This window comes from Sapajus apella, unplaced genomic scaffold, assembly GCF_009761245.1.
Source record: "Sapajus apella isolate SASKATOON/1434 unplaced genomic scaffold, GSC_monkey_1.0 scaffold118, whole genome shotgun sequence".
Classification (NCBI taxonomy): domain Eukaryota; kingdom Metazoa; phylum Chordata; class Mammalia; order Primates; family Cebidae; genus Sapajus; species Sapajus apella.
Genome location: NW_022437058.1, coordinates 468,549 through 479,907, shown reverse-complemented (window position 1 = coordinate 479,907; position 11,359 = coordinate 468,549). Strand labels below are relative to the sequence as shown.

The 11,359-nt window shown below is 51.7% G+C and overlaps 1 protein-coding gene across 2 annotated transcripts in view; it reads right to left on the bottom strand.

Moving 5' to 3' along the window:
- Positions 1–421: 421 nt before the first annotated feature.
- NXNL2 (nucleoredoxin like 2) overlaps positions 422–11,359 on the bottom strand; it is an 18,813-nt gene continuing 7,875 nt past the window's right edge. The window contains exon 2 of one of the 2 annotated variants that reach the window (XM_032260411.1): positions 422–844. In XM_032260411.1, coding sequence (XP_032116302.1) covers positions 676–844 — 169 coding nt within the window. In that variant the 3' untranslated portion in view covers positions 422–675. The remainder of the gene's footprint in view (positions 845–11,359) is intronic. The other variant, XM_032260410.1, reaches the window with a different exon arrangement.

The window sequence follows — 11,359 nt, the reverse complement described above, 5'->3', positions numbered from 1 at the left end:
ATCACCAGAAAATGTTATCAATAAATATATTATGTGACCTGAAGAATTGCATAGATTTCCAACAGCTCAGTATGAATATATGAGGATTCTTTCTTTTTTTTTTTTTTTTTTTTTTTTTTTTTTTTTTTTTTTTGAGACGGAGTTTCGCTCTTGTTACCCAGGCTGGAGTGCAATGGCGCGATCTCGGCTCACCGCAACCTCCGCCTCCCGGGTTCAGGCAATTCTCCTGCCTCAGCCTCCTGAGTAGCTGGGATTACAGGCATGCGCCACCATGCCCAGCTGATTTTTCGTGGTTTTAGTAGAGACGGGGTTTCACCATGTTGACCAGGATGGTCTCGATCTCTTGACCTCGTGATCCACCCGCCTCGGCCTCCCAAAGTGCTGGGATTACAGGCTTGAGCCACCGCGCCCGGCCCGAGAATTCTTTCTTAAGCACAGATGGATAAAGATATGCAAAGAGTAGCAAAAATACGATAATACAAACAAGCTGCATGAACAAAATAGGGAGTGCATTATTTCCTGAGCAATGGCTGCCGTCTACCACAGTTTAGTGCTTCTGCTCTGAAATACAATGGAATCACACCAGCAGAGGAAGGAACCCAACATGCTCCTCTTTGCCCAGCATCTGCAGTAGAGAAACAGGACCTGTCCTGGCCCTCTGAGGTCCCTCCCACTTCAAGCGGAGAAATTCTGGAAGACGTCGGCCGCCTCCAGCCAGTTCTGCAAGCAGGTCAGCCCGCGCTCCCGGATCTGCTTCCGCCCTTGGTTGGTGATGACCTCCCCATTTTGTTTCACAATCACAAGTTTGGGGATGGCTGTGACGTTGTACCTCTTCCTCAGCTCGCTGCAGGAGAGAAGAGTGGTACCGAAGTTAGCACTTCCGCATGCACATCTGAAGTGACAGGCCCCCTCCCTCCAGCCTGAGGTATGCCAACTTGGAGGAAGCCACCAGGTGCCCCACTCTGCCTGCCCCTGCTCACCCTCCGCCTGGAGTGCAGGTTCCTTTCTTCTTGGTGCTACCATTTCTTTTCTTTTTTTTTTGTTTTGTTTTGTTTTGTTTTTGAGACAGAGTTTTACTCCTGTCACCCAGGCTGGAGTGCAATGGTGCCATCTCAGCTCACTGCAACCTCCGCCTCCCAGGTTCTCCTGTCTCAGCCTCTTAGTTGGCCAGACTGGTCTTGAACTACTGGTCTCAAGTGATCCACCTACCTCGACCTCCCAAAGTGCTGGGATTACATGCGTGAGCCACTACGCCCGGCCTTGTTTCTAACCCAGTTCTGCCCCAGAGAGCTGCCTACAGCAGTGAACTCTCCCTATTTGTGCTACCCAGTCCCACAGTCACCAGCCACCTGTGGCTGGGAGAGCTCAGAATGTGGTTAATGTGCCTGAGGAACTGAAGTTTTCATTTTAATTATCTTTTAATTTAAATGTAAGGAGTCACAAGTGGCTAGCGGCTACCAGATTGGATACAGTAGATCTAAACTCGCAAATGAACCCAATAATTTTTTATGTCCTCTACATCTCAAATGGTTAAAAAATATCAGGTACATATAATGGTAAAAGTTAAAATTCCATCCAGGTGTGGGTGCTCACGCCTGTAATCCCAGCGCTTCGAGAGACCGAGGTGGGAGGATTGCTTAAGCCCAGGAGTTCAAGACCATCCTGGGCAACACCATCTCTACAAAAGTTAAAAAATGAACTGGATGTGGCGGTGCGAACTATAGTCCCAGCTACCCTGAAGGCTGAGGTGGGAAGACCGCTGGAGCCCAGGAGGTAGAGGCTGCAGAGAGCCTCGTTAGCGCCACTACATTCCAGCCTGGGCAACAGACCCTATTTCTAAGAAAAAAAAAGTTAAAATTCCATGAGTTTTAAATACATCTAGAGCCTCATTTGACTTTCCACCCTACAAATTCAATGATGCGTCAATTGCCCTTATAATGATGAGAGGTTTCTTAGCCTCATTTTACATCACTGACATTTACAGTATCTGTAACCTGATGAGTGGTCTTTTTACAAAATAATTTGTATTTGTTTAGGGAAAGAAGGATCTGCCTCCTTGTGTCTGGTAGAGGACTTTTGGCCCCGTTCCCCAGCCATGTGGAAAGGGCCTAATTCCCGATAAGGAAAGCCCTTCCTCCCTCACAGGGAGGGTCCCTTATCTCACTCTATCCTGGCCCGGCCCAAGACCAGCGACCTTCCCGCCCAGCGGCCCACTGAACCAATCACCATCCGCCCCACCAGCTCTCCCGTAACCTCCCGTCCCACAAGCTCCCGCCCGGCAGGCTTCCTGCCCAGCAACCAACCTAGACAATTACTACCCGCCAGGTCAGCTCTCCTACCGCCCCAGGCCCTCTGTCCCTATAAAGTCGACCGAACAAAGAAAGCGCGTGCGATTCCTCCCTTCCCGCTTGAGTCGCCCGGAGATCCCAATAAAGTCGGTACCGGTCACCACGCATCCTGCCTCGAGTCTATTGAGGGCCTGCCTCCGTGGGTCGGGGTCCCACAGCCGGGGTCGCACAAGTGGTGCCGAAACCCGGGAGCGCGGGCTGCCGGCCCGGCCGCAGCCCCCTCCTCCGGCGACCCTTTTTTGGATCCGACACCTCTACGCTCCGACTAAGGTAAGTTCATTTTTTTCTCTTGCCTTTCCTTCCACGTGGTGTGCACAGTAGTCCCTCCCAATTCTCCGGACCCCTCGCCTAGCGTCGGCCGACCCGAGGAAGGTCCTCCGTTCCGGCTCCAGAAGCCCCTCCGGGAACTGCCAGACAGGGGACGCCCTCTCTGACTCTTCCCTCCGTTAATTCTCTGGGCATCTGCAGTGCAAGGGGGACGCCTCTTCCTGCATCTACCCAGCCGTTGGCAGGGAACCACTGCTGCGCACGCCATGGGGAACGCGGAGTCCAAAATACCCCTTAACACCCCTCTTGGGTGTTTATTGCGAAACTTCTCCAAATTGGGATACTTGCAAACCCTGAGGCGAAAGAAACTCATTTTCTTGTCTCAAGCGGCATGGCCCCAGTATCAGCTTGATAACCAGTCACATTGGCCCCCCGACTGGCCCTTTCGATTCCAATATCCTTTGTGACCTTGACAATTTCTGCCGCCGTACAGGCAAAGATCGCGAGGTGCCTTATGTACAGGCTTTTTGGGATCTCTGTACCCACCCGGACCTTTGTTCCACTTGCTCTACGCATCAGGTTCTTTTAGCCCAGGTCCCTCGCAAAACCACCTCCGCTATCTCTATTACTTCTCCCCCACCTTACTCAATGCAGGAGGATCTGCCTGAACATCTGTCTCCTCCCGCCAACCCTAGCAACCAGTTACCGCCAGCCGTTAGCCCTTCCCCCGCTCCCTCCGCACTTCCTGCCTCAGAGGCCTCGCCTCGCCCTTCCCCCACTCCCTCCACACTGCCTGCCTCAGAGGCCTCGCCTCGCCCCTCCCCCACTCCCTCCGCGCCTCCTCCTTTGGAGACCGCACCCTGTCTTACCTCCCCGGTAGCAGCCCATACCCGCTCACATCAGCCCACCCTCCTGGCTCCGCTTCGAGAGGTGGCCGGGGCGGAAGGTTTAGTTAGGGTACACGTCCCTTTCTCCCTCCAAGATCTAGCACAAATAGAAAAGCGCTTAGAGTCCTTTTCCGCCGATCCGTCTACATACATAAAAGAGTTTAAGTACCTCACTCAAACTTATGACCTCACCTGGCATAACATTAGGGTCATCTGCACCTCCACCCTAACGGCCGAAGAACAAGAGCGTATTCTGGCTGCCGCCCGGCACCAGGCAGACAAAGATCATGCCATAGACAATCAAATTCCTTTAGGCCCTGAGGTTGTCCCCAATGAGGACCCGCAGTGGAATTATCAGGCAGGTCGGGGCTCTGATATACCCAGGCGGGACCGCATGATACGGTATCTCCTTCGAGGAATGGATGCCGTATCAAACAAGGTAGTCAATTATGATAAATTAAGAGAGGTCATCCAACTCCCAGATGAAAATCCCGCTCTTTTCCTAGGCCGCCTACAAGAAGCTCTAGTCCGATATACTCGGCTAGACCCTACATCCCAGAATGGGGCCACTGTCCTAGCCTCTCATTTCATTTCCCAATCTGCCCCTGATATCCGAAGAAAACTAAAGAAGGCGGAGGAGGGCCCCGAGACTCCCATCCAAAACCTGGTAAAAATGGCCTTTAAAGTCTTCAATGCCCGAGAGGATACGGCGGAAGCTGCACGCCAGGCCCGCCTAAAGCAGAAAGTGACACTTCAAACCCAGGCCCTAGCGGCGGCCCTGCAGCCTGCGGGGCCCCAAAGGCTCAAATCTGAATCCCGCGCCCCCCCCCGGGGGCCTGCTTTAAGTGCGGGAAGGAGGGTCACTGGTCTATGGCCTGCCCCCAGCCACGGGCCCCAACGAAGCCTTGCCCTATTTGCCATCTCGAGGGACACTGGAAATCGGACTGTCCTAACTTCCCCAGGGTACCGGTTCCTCAAAACCAGCACACTGGGCGGAAGCAGTCGACGCCCGTCCCCGGATGGGAGACGCCTGTAAGTCAGGAGTCCACCTCTGGGGAGTCTCCACTTCCCCATTTAATGGGCCCGTTGGACAATTAGTGGGGCCCTGTCTCTTTGACCCCAGTTACCCTCGCTGAGCCTAGGGTCACTCTACAGGTAGCGGGTAAAAGTGTCTCCTTCTTGCTGGATACGGGGGCTACCTTTTCTGTCCTCCCTTCTTTTTCGGGCCCTATTATCCCTTCCCAGGTCTCGGTTGTGGGAGTTGACGGAACCCCCCAAGTCCCTAGCCAAACTCCGCCACTCACATGCTCTTATGCCTCTGTCCCGTTTACTCACTCCTTCCTGGTAATTCCAACCTGCCCAGTGCCCTTACTAGGACGGGACATTCTCTCCAAGCTAAATGCCAATATTACCCTCTCCCCCACTGCCCAGTGTAACCTCCTTCTTTTGGCACATGTCCCAGAGCACACACCCACAGCGGATTTGGCCACGCTACTCCCTGAAGTAAATCCCCAAGTCTGGAATATCAACAGCCCCACTGTGGCCGCCCACCATCGGCCTGTTAAAATTTTCCTCAAGAAATCCGCTCCCAGGTTTCTATCTCATCCCCAATTCCCCATCTCCAAAGCCCACCGCCTCGGGCTCCATCCTATAATTGAACGGCTCAAAAGCCGAGGCCTTTTAATCCCCACCAATTCCCCATGCAACACCCCCATCCTTCCTGTCCGCAAACCCTCAGGACAATATAGGTTAGTTCAGGACCTGTGTCTCATTAATGAGGCAGTCATACCTATACACCCAGTCGTTCCAAACCCCTATACGCTACTCTCTCATGTCCCTCCAAACACCACGTGCTTCTCGGTTTTGGATCTTAAGGATGCTTTTTTTACCATTCCCCTCGACCCAAGCTCATACTTTATCTTTGCCTTCACTTGGGATGATCCCCTCACGGGTGTTTCCCAGCAGCTCACGTGGACAGTTCTCCCCCAGGGATTCAGGGACAGCCCTCACCTGTTTGGGCAAGCGCTGGCCTTGGACCTACTCAACTGTAACCTCACGCCCTCTTCTGTCCTCCAATATGTAGATGATTTACTGGTCTGCTCCCCTAGTCGCCCTGAATGTATACGGGCCACCACCATCCTTCTTAATTTCCTACATGACAAGGGGTACCGAGTGTCCCCTAACAAGGCCCAGGTGGCCTCATCTTCAGTCACCTACCTAGGCTTACAGCTCACGCCTGGGAAAAAATCCATCACGGTCGACCGGTTACAGGCTCTTAAGGCCCTCCAGGCCCCGCAGTCAGCTCAGGAAATACTTTCCTTCTTGGGACTGGTTGGGTTCTTCCGCCACTGGGTCCCTAATTATGCCGTCTTAGCCAAGCCCCTATATCAGGCCGCAACAGACACCCCTACGGGACCGCTCTCTTCCCAGGGCACGGTCAACCAGGCCTTCCGGGTACTCCTTAAGGTTCTATGCACATCCACCAGCCTGGCCTTGCCTAACCCCAACCTGCCCTTTCATCTGTACACAGATGAGAGATCTCATACCCCAATAGGGGTCCTAGCACAACCAGTAGGAGACACTCTTCTACCTCTAGCCTACCTGTCCAAACAACTAGACCCCACGGAGAGGGGGTGGCAGCCTTGTCTCCGTGCCTTAGCCGCAGCGGCTACCCTCACCACTGAGGCCCTTAAAATTAATTTGCAGCTTCCACTTCGGGTGTTCTCCACCCATAGGCTTACTGAACTTCTTACCCACCAAGCTCTACCTCACCTGGGACCGTCCAGAGTTCAATTAATACATCTGCTCTTTATTGAGAACCCCAACATCACACTTTCACACTGCCCCGCCCTAAACCCTGCCACCCTTTTTCCTTGCCCAACAAGTCCTGTGTCAAAACACCATTGTCCGGAAGTACTAGCCGAGGCACAAACTCCCCGCTCTGATCTACAGTCTCAACCTCTGCCGTTGGCCCTCACCTTATTTGTCGATGGCAGTTCCATCCCACACCCCTCCGGTCCTCGAACAGCCGCCTATGCTGTGGTTACACAAACCGACATTATTGAGACCCACTCCCTGCCCTTAGAAACCACCTCACAACAGGCCAAACTAGTGGCACTTACTCGAGCCCTAATATGGTCTAGAGACAAGGAAGTTAACATCTACACGGACTCTAAGTATGCCTTTCTCATAGCCCACTCCCATTGTATGATATGGAAGGAACGGGGTTTCCTCATTACTAAGGGCACCCCTGTTCTAAATGGGAAACTTATTGCCAACCTTATTCAGGCTGTCCAACTCCCTAGCAAGGTTGCCATCATCCACTGTAGGGGACATCAAACCACTGGCTCCACAGTGGCTATGGGCAACGCCTTGGCAGATAGGGTGGCAAAGGACACGGCAAAAAATCACCCGCCCCCTGCCTGCCTCTATTTCCTGTCCAGGTCATACAAACCGTATTACTCAGACTGGGAAAAACAAACTCTCCAGAGCACCCCAGGAGTAACGTTCAAAGATGAATGGGCCTTTAAGCACAACCTTCTCATTCTCCCAAAACAGCAACAAACCCAGATAATCCGGGATATTCATAACTCTCTTCACATTGGGCCTAAGGCCCTGCTCCACTTCCTTAGTCCACTTCTACATCCAGACGGCCTTTCTCAAACCATCCATAAGGTCCATACAGAATGTCTCACCTGTGCCAAAGTTAACCCCCAGGGGTCCTGTCATCCCCGCAAACAACTCCACCAATTACGGGGGTTCCTCCCCGGCCAAGACTGGCAAATCGATTTCACCCACATGCCAAAGCATAAACAGTACCGGTATCTGTTAACCATTGTTGATACCTTTTCAGGCTGGATTGAGGCTTACCCTACAGCATCAGAGTCTGCAGGAATGGTGGCCACTCATCTTATCCAAGACATCATTCCGCGCTTCGGGTTGCCAGCCACCATACAATCTGACAATGGTCCAGCCTTTATTTCCAAAGTTACTGACAATGTTTGCGCTTCCCTAGGAATCCAGTGGAAACTACACGCGGCCTATCACCCGCAGTCCTCGGGTATGGTAGAGAGGGCCAATGGCCTCATCAAAGAACATTTAACTAAACTAATGCTTGAACTCCGCCAATCCTGGGTCACTCTGCTTCCAATCGCCCTCGCCAGACTAAGAGCCAGCCCTCGGGGCCCCTCACAGCTTAGTCCGTTTGAGCTGCTGTACGGTCGCCCCTTTCTGCTCTCAACTCCACCACCTCCTGACGCTGCTCCCTTAGAAGGATACCTCCCTTATTTCACCCTTCTCTGAAGCCTTCTTCGTGAACACGCCAACGTCTCTCTTCCTCATCCCACACAATCTTCTGAAAACCCCCCAGTAGTTTCCCCCGGAGACTCGGTTCTCATTAAAAATCTCACCCCAAAACCTCTCACTCCAAGGTGGGAAGGCCCGTACACGGTCATCCTCACCACTCCTTCTGCCATAAAAATAGCTGAGGTCCCGTCCTGGATTCACCTTTCTCGGGTTAAAAAGGCTCTCCATGGCCCCCCTCCCAGCTGGAGGGCCACTTCTACTGGCCCTTTATCTCTTAAACTTACCAAAACCTAACCAGGGTGGATTTGGTTCAGGCTATAACCCAAATCAGGTATTACAGGCTGTATACGGAGAGCCATGCAACTGCAAAGGGGGCTTCGTGTCTTCTGTACCCGGCACCTACCAGTCTACAATCGATTGTGGCACCATGACGGCATACCTTGTTTATGGCAATAACCAAATACCAGAGTACAAGTGTCTAAAAAAACCAACCCTAACCCTAATTCCGCTGGGGTCCCCTTTACCATCCTGCAACTGCTCTTCCACTGTGTATCGGTCTATACACAGCAGCTGTTACAACCAATATGCCACTTGTCTCAGGGGCAATACCACATACTTCACTGCTTGGGTCATCCGTGGACGAGCAGGGTCGTTTGGGGGAGATTGGGCCTCCAGCACGCCACTAGGCATCTCCTATAAACATGCCAGTGCTGGTTGTCCAACGCCCTCTAGACAGGCTGTCTGTTGGCAAACCAAACCTACCATTGGCGTCAGTGATGGAGGGGGCCCACATGACCAAATGAAGTCCCATCATCTTAAGGAGACTATTAAAACATTATTTCCCACCTTATCTTACCATCCTTTATCCTTGCCCAAATCTCGCCGCCTAGATTTGGACAGATCAACCCAAAGTCTTCTTAAAGCGGTCCACAGCTTCCTCCTACATGGCAACTCTTCTTTAGCTAACAGTTGCTGGATATGCTTACCTCTGGAAACCCCTATGCCCTTGGCTCTGCCCGCCCCTGCCAACCACAGCCGCAATGGGACCCTTCGGCTCCCTTTCCCAGTTCAACCCATAGGGAGTGCCTGTGTCAATGTCACATGCTACCGAAAAACTCCTATAAATAACTCCTATGATCTTGATGTAGGTTCTGTTTTAGAGTCTTGTAATTGCTCTAGTTTTAGAAATTCTAACACTGCTTTGTTTGCCCTCCCAGGACAGAGTTTTGTTTGCGGGAATAACATGGCCTTCTCTTACCTACCCCAAAACTGGACAGGTATATGCATGGTGGCATCCCTTTTCCCCGATGCTAGTATCGTCTCGGGAGATGATCCTGTTCCTCTTCCCAGTTTCGACTCAGTAATAGGAAGAAATAAAAGGGCAGTCCAGTTTATCCCTTTGTTGGCCACCCTTGGCATCACGGCTGCAGTCTCTACGGGAACTGCTGGGCTAGGCTATTCCCTACAAACCTATCAACAGCTCTCTCGTCAATTAATTAATGATGTTAATCTACTCTCATCTACCGTTCAAGTTGTCCAGGACCAGCTTGATTCCCTTGCAGAGGTCGTCTTACAGAACCGCCGAGGTCTGGACCTGCTCACAGCCGAAAAAGGAGGCCTGTGCCTCGCCCTGGACGAGCAATGCTGCTTCTACGCCAACCGGTCGGGCATTGTCAGGGACAAAATTAAAACTCTCCAGGAGGACTTGGCCAAACGACAGAAGGCCCTCCAGGATAACCCTCTGTGGAGCGGACTTAATGGACTTCTCCCTTACCTCCTTCCTCTCCTTGGACCCGTTCTCGGCCTCTGCCTAATTCTGTTTTTCTTACCCTGTCTCTTCCAGTTTCTTCAAAAGCGATTCCAGGAGCTTACTAGAGTCACCATCCATCAAATGATGCTCCAACCGATGCCTAATCTCCATCGGCCAGAATACCGTTATACCCCTCTCCAGACAGCCTAAACTCCTACCCTCACCCCTTCGCCGCCCCAAAGTCAGCAGGAAGTAGCCAGAAGGACAGCCGCCGCCCCTTTTTCCTCTTTAAGGAGTTGGGAATGTCTGGTAGAGGACTTTTGGCCCCGTTCCCCAGCCATGTGGAAAGGGCCTAATTCCCGATAAGGAAGGCCCTTCCTCCCCCACAGGGAGGGTCCCTTATCTCAGTCTATCCTGGCCCAGCCCAAGACCAGCGACCTTCCCGCCCAGTGGCCCACTGAACCAATCACCATCCGCCCCACCAGCTCTCCCGTAACCTCCCGTCCCACAAGCTCCCGCCCGGCAGGCTTCCTGCCCAGCAACCAACCTAGACAATTACTACCCGCCAGGTCAGCTCTCCTACCGCCCCAGGCCCTCTGTCCCTATAAAGTCGACCGAACAAAGAAAGCGCGTGCGATTCCTCCCTTCCCGCTTGAGTCGCCCGGAGATCCCAATAAAGTCGGTACCGGTCACCACGCGTCCTGCCTCGAGTCTATTGAGCGCCTGCCTCCGTGGGTCAGGGTCCCACAGCCGGGGTCGCACACCTTGGTTTTGCAATTCTTGTAACCTTCACTGGGATTACTTTCTCAAGACAGAGCAGCCAAATGAAATCCCCTTCTTCTTCACCACAACCAGGTCATGAGGGCCTCACAGTGGCAATAATCAGATTTCCTCAATCTGTCACCCTCAGGATTGTGAGGATCGTGAACCTGAGTGAAAGGAATAACCCATTTGAGACCCTACTGTTACCAAATCTCCCCTTTGATATGTCCATCAAGGTCTTCCTGCCACTTTCTGACATCCAGGTCAAAGACACATCCTCACCCAAACAGGAAAAAATACAGGGTCCCCTACACTCAACAGGGAGAGAGTATGCTTTGTTTCCAAACATCTATAAAACAGCAACAAAATAAATCATGTTCTCAGTCAAGAAGAAAGTCTTAATGAATTTTAAGTACTCAATAATATACAGATCACTTAATCAGACCAAAGGTAATGGAATTGGAAGCCAATAAGAAATCATTTTTAAGAATGAGTTTTAAAACTATGTGTTATATGGGAAACAGCAATGCAGATGACAAAATATTTAAAGAACAATACGGAATATGCTACAAATCCCAAGCTGTAAACACAATTAAACACACTTAGGAAGCTGTAGCCTTAAACACGCTTATCCAAAACTTGTAGATAGATGACTTATGGATCTAATTCAAGAAGCTAGAAAAATAATGACAGCACAAACACAAAGAAAGTAGAAAGAAGGCAGAATAAGACTGAGAACAGAAATTAGCAAAATAGAAAATGAACCAGCAAAAAACCAACATGGGGTAAGCAATAAAACCCAGTCTGGTTCTTAAGAAACACGAAAATGTGGCTGGGCGCGGTGGCTCAAGCCTGTAATCCCAGCACTTTGGGAGGCCGAGGCGGGTGGATCACGAGGTCAAGAGATCGAGACCATCCTGGTCAACATGGTGAAACCCCGTCTCTACTAAAAATACAAAAATTCAGCTGGGCATGGTGGCGCGTGCCTGTAATCCCAGCTACTCAGGAGGCTGAGGCAGGAGAATTGCCTGAACCCAGTT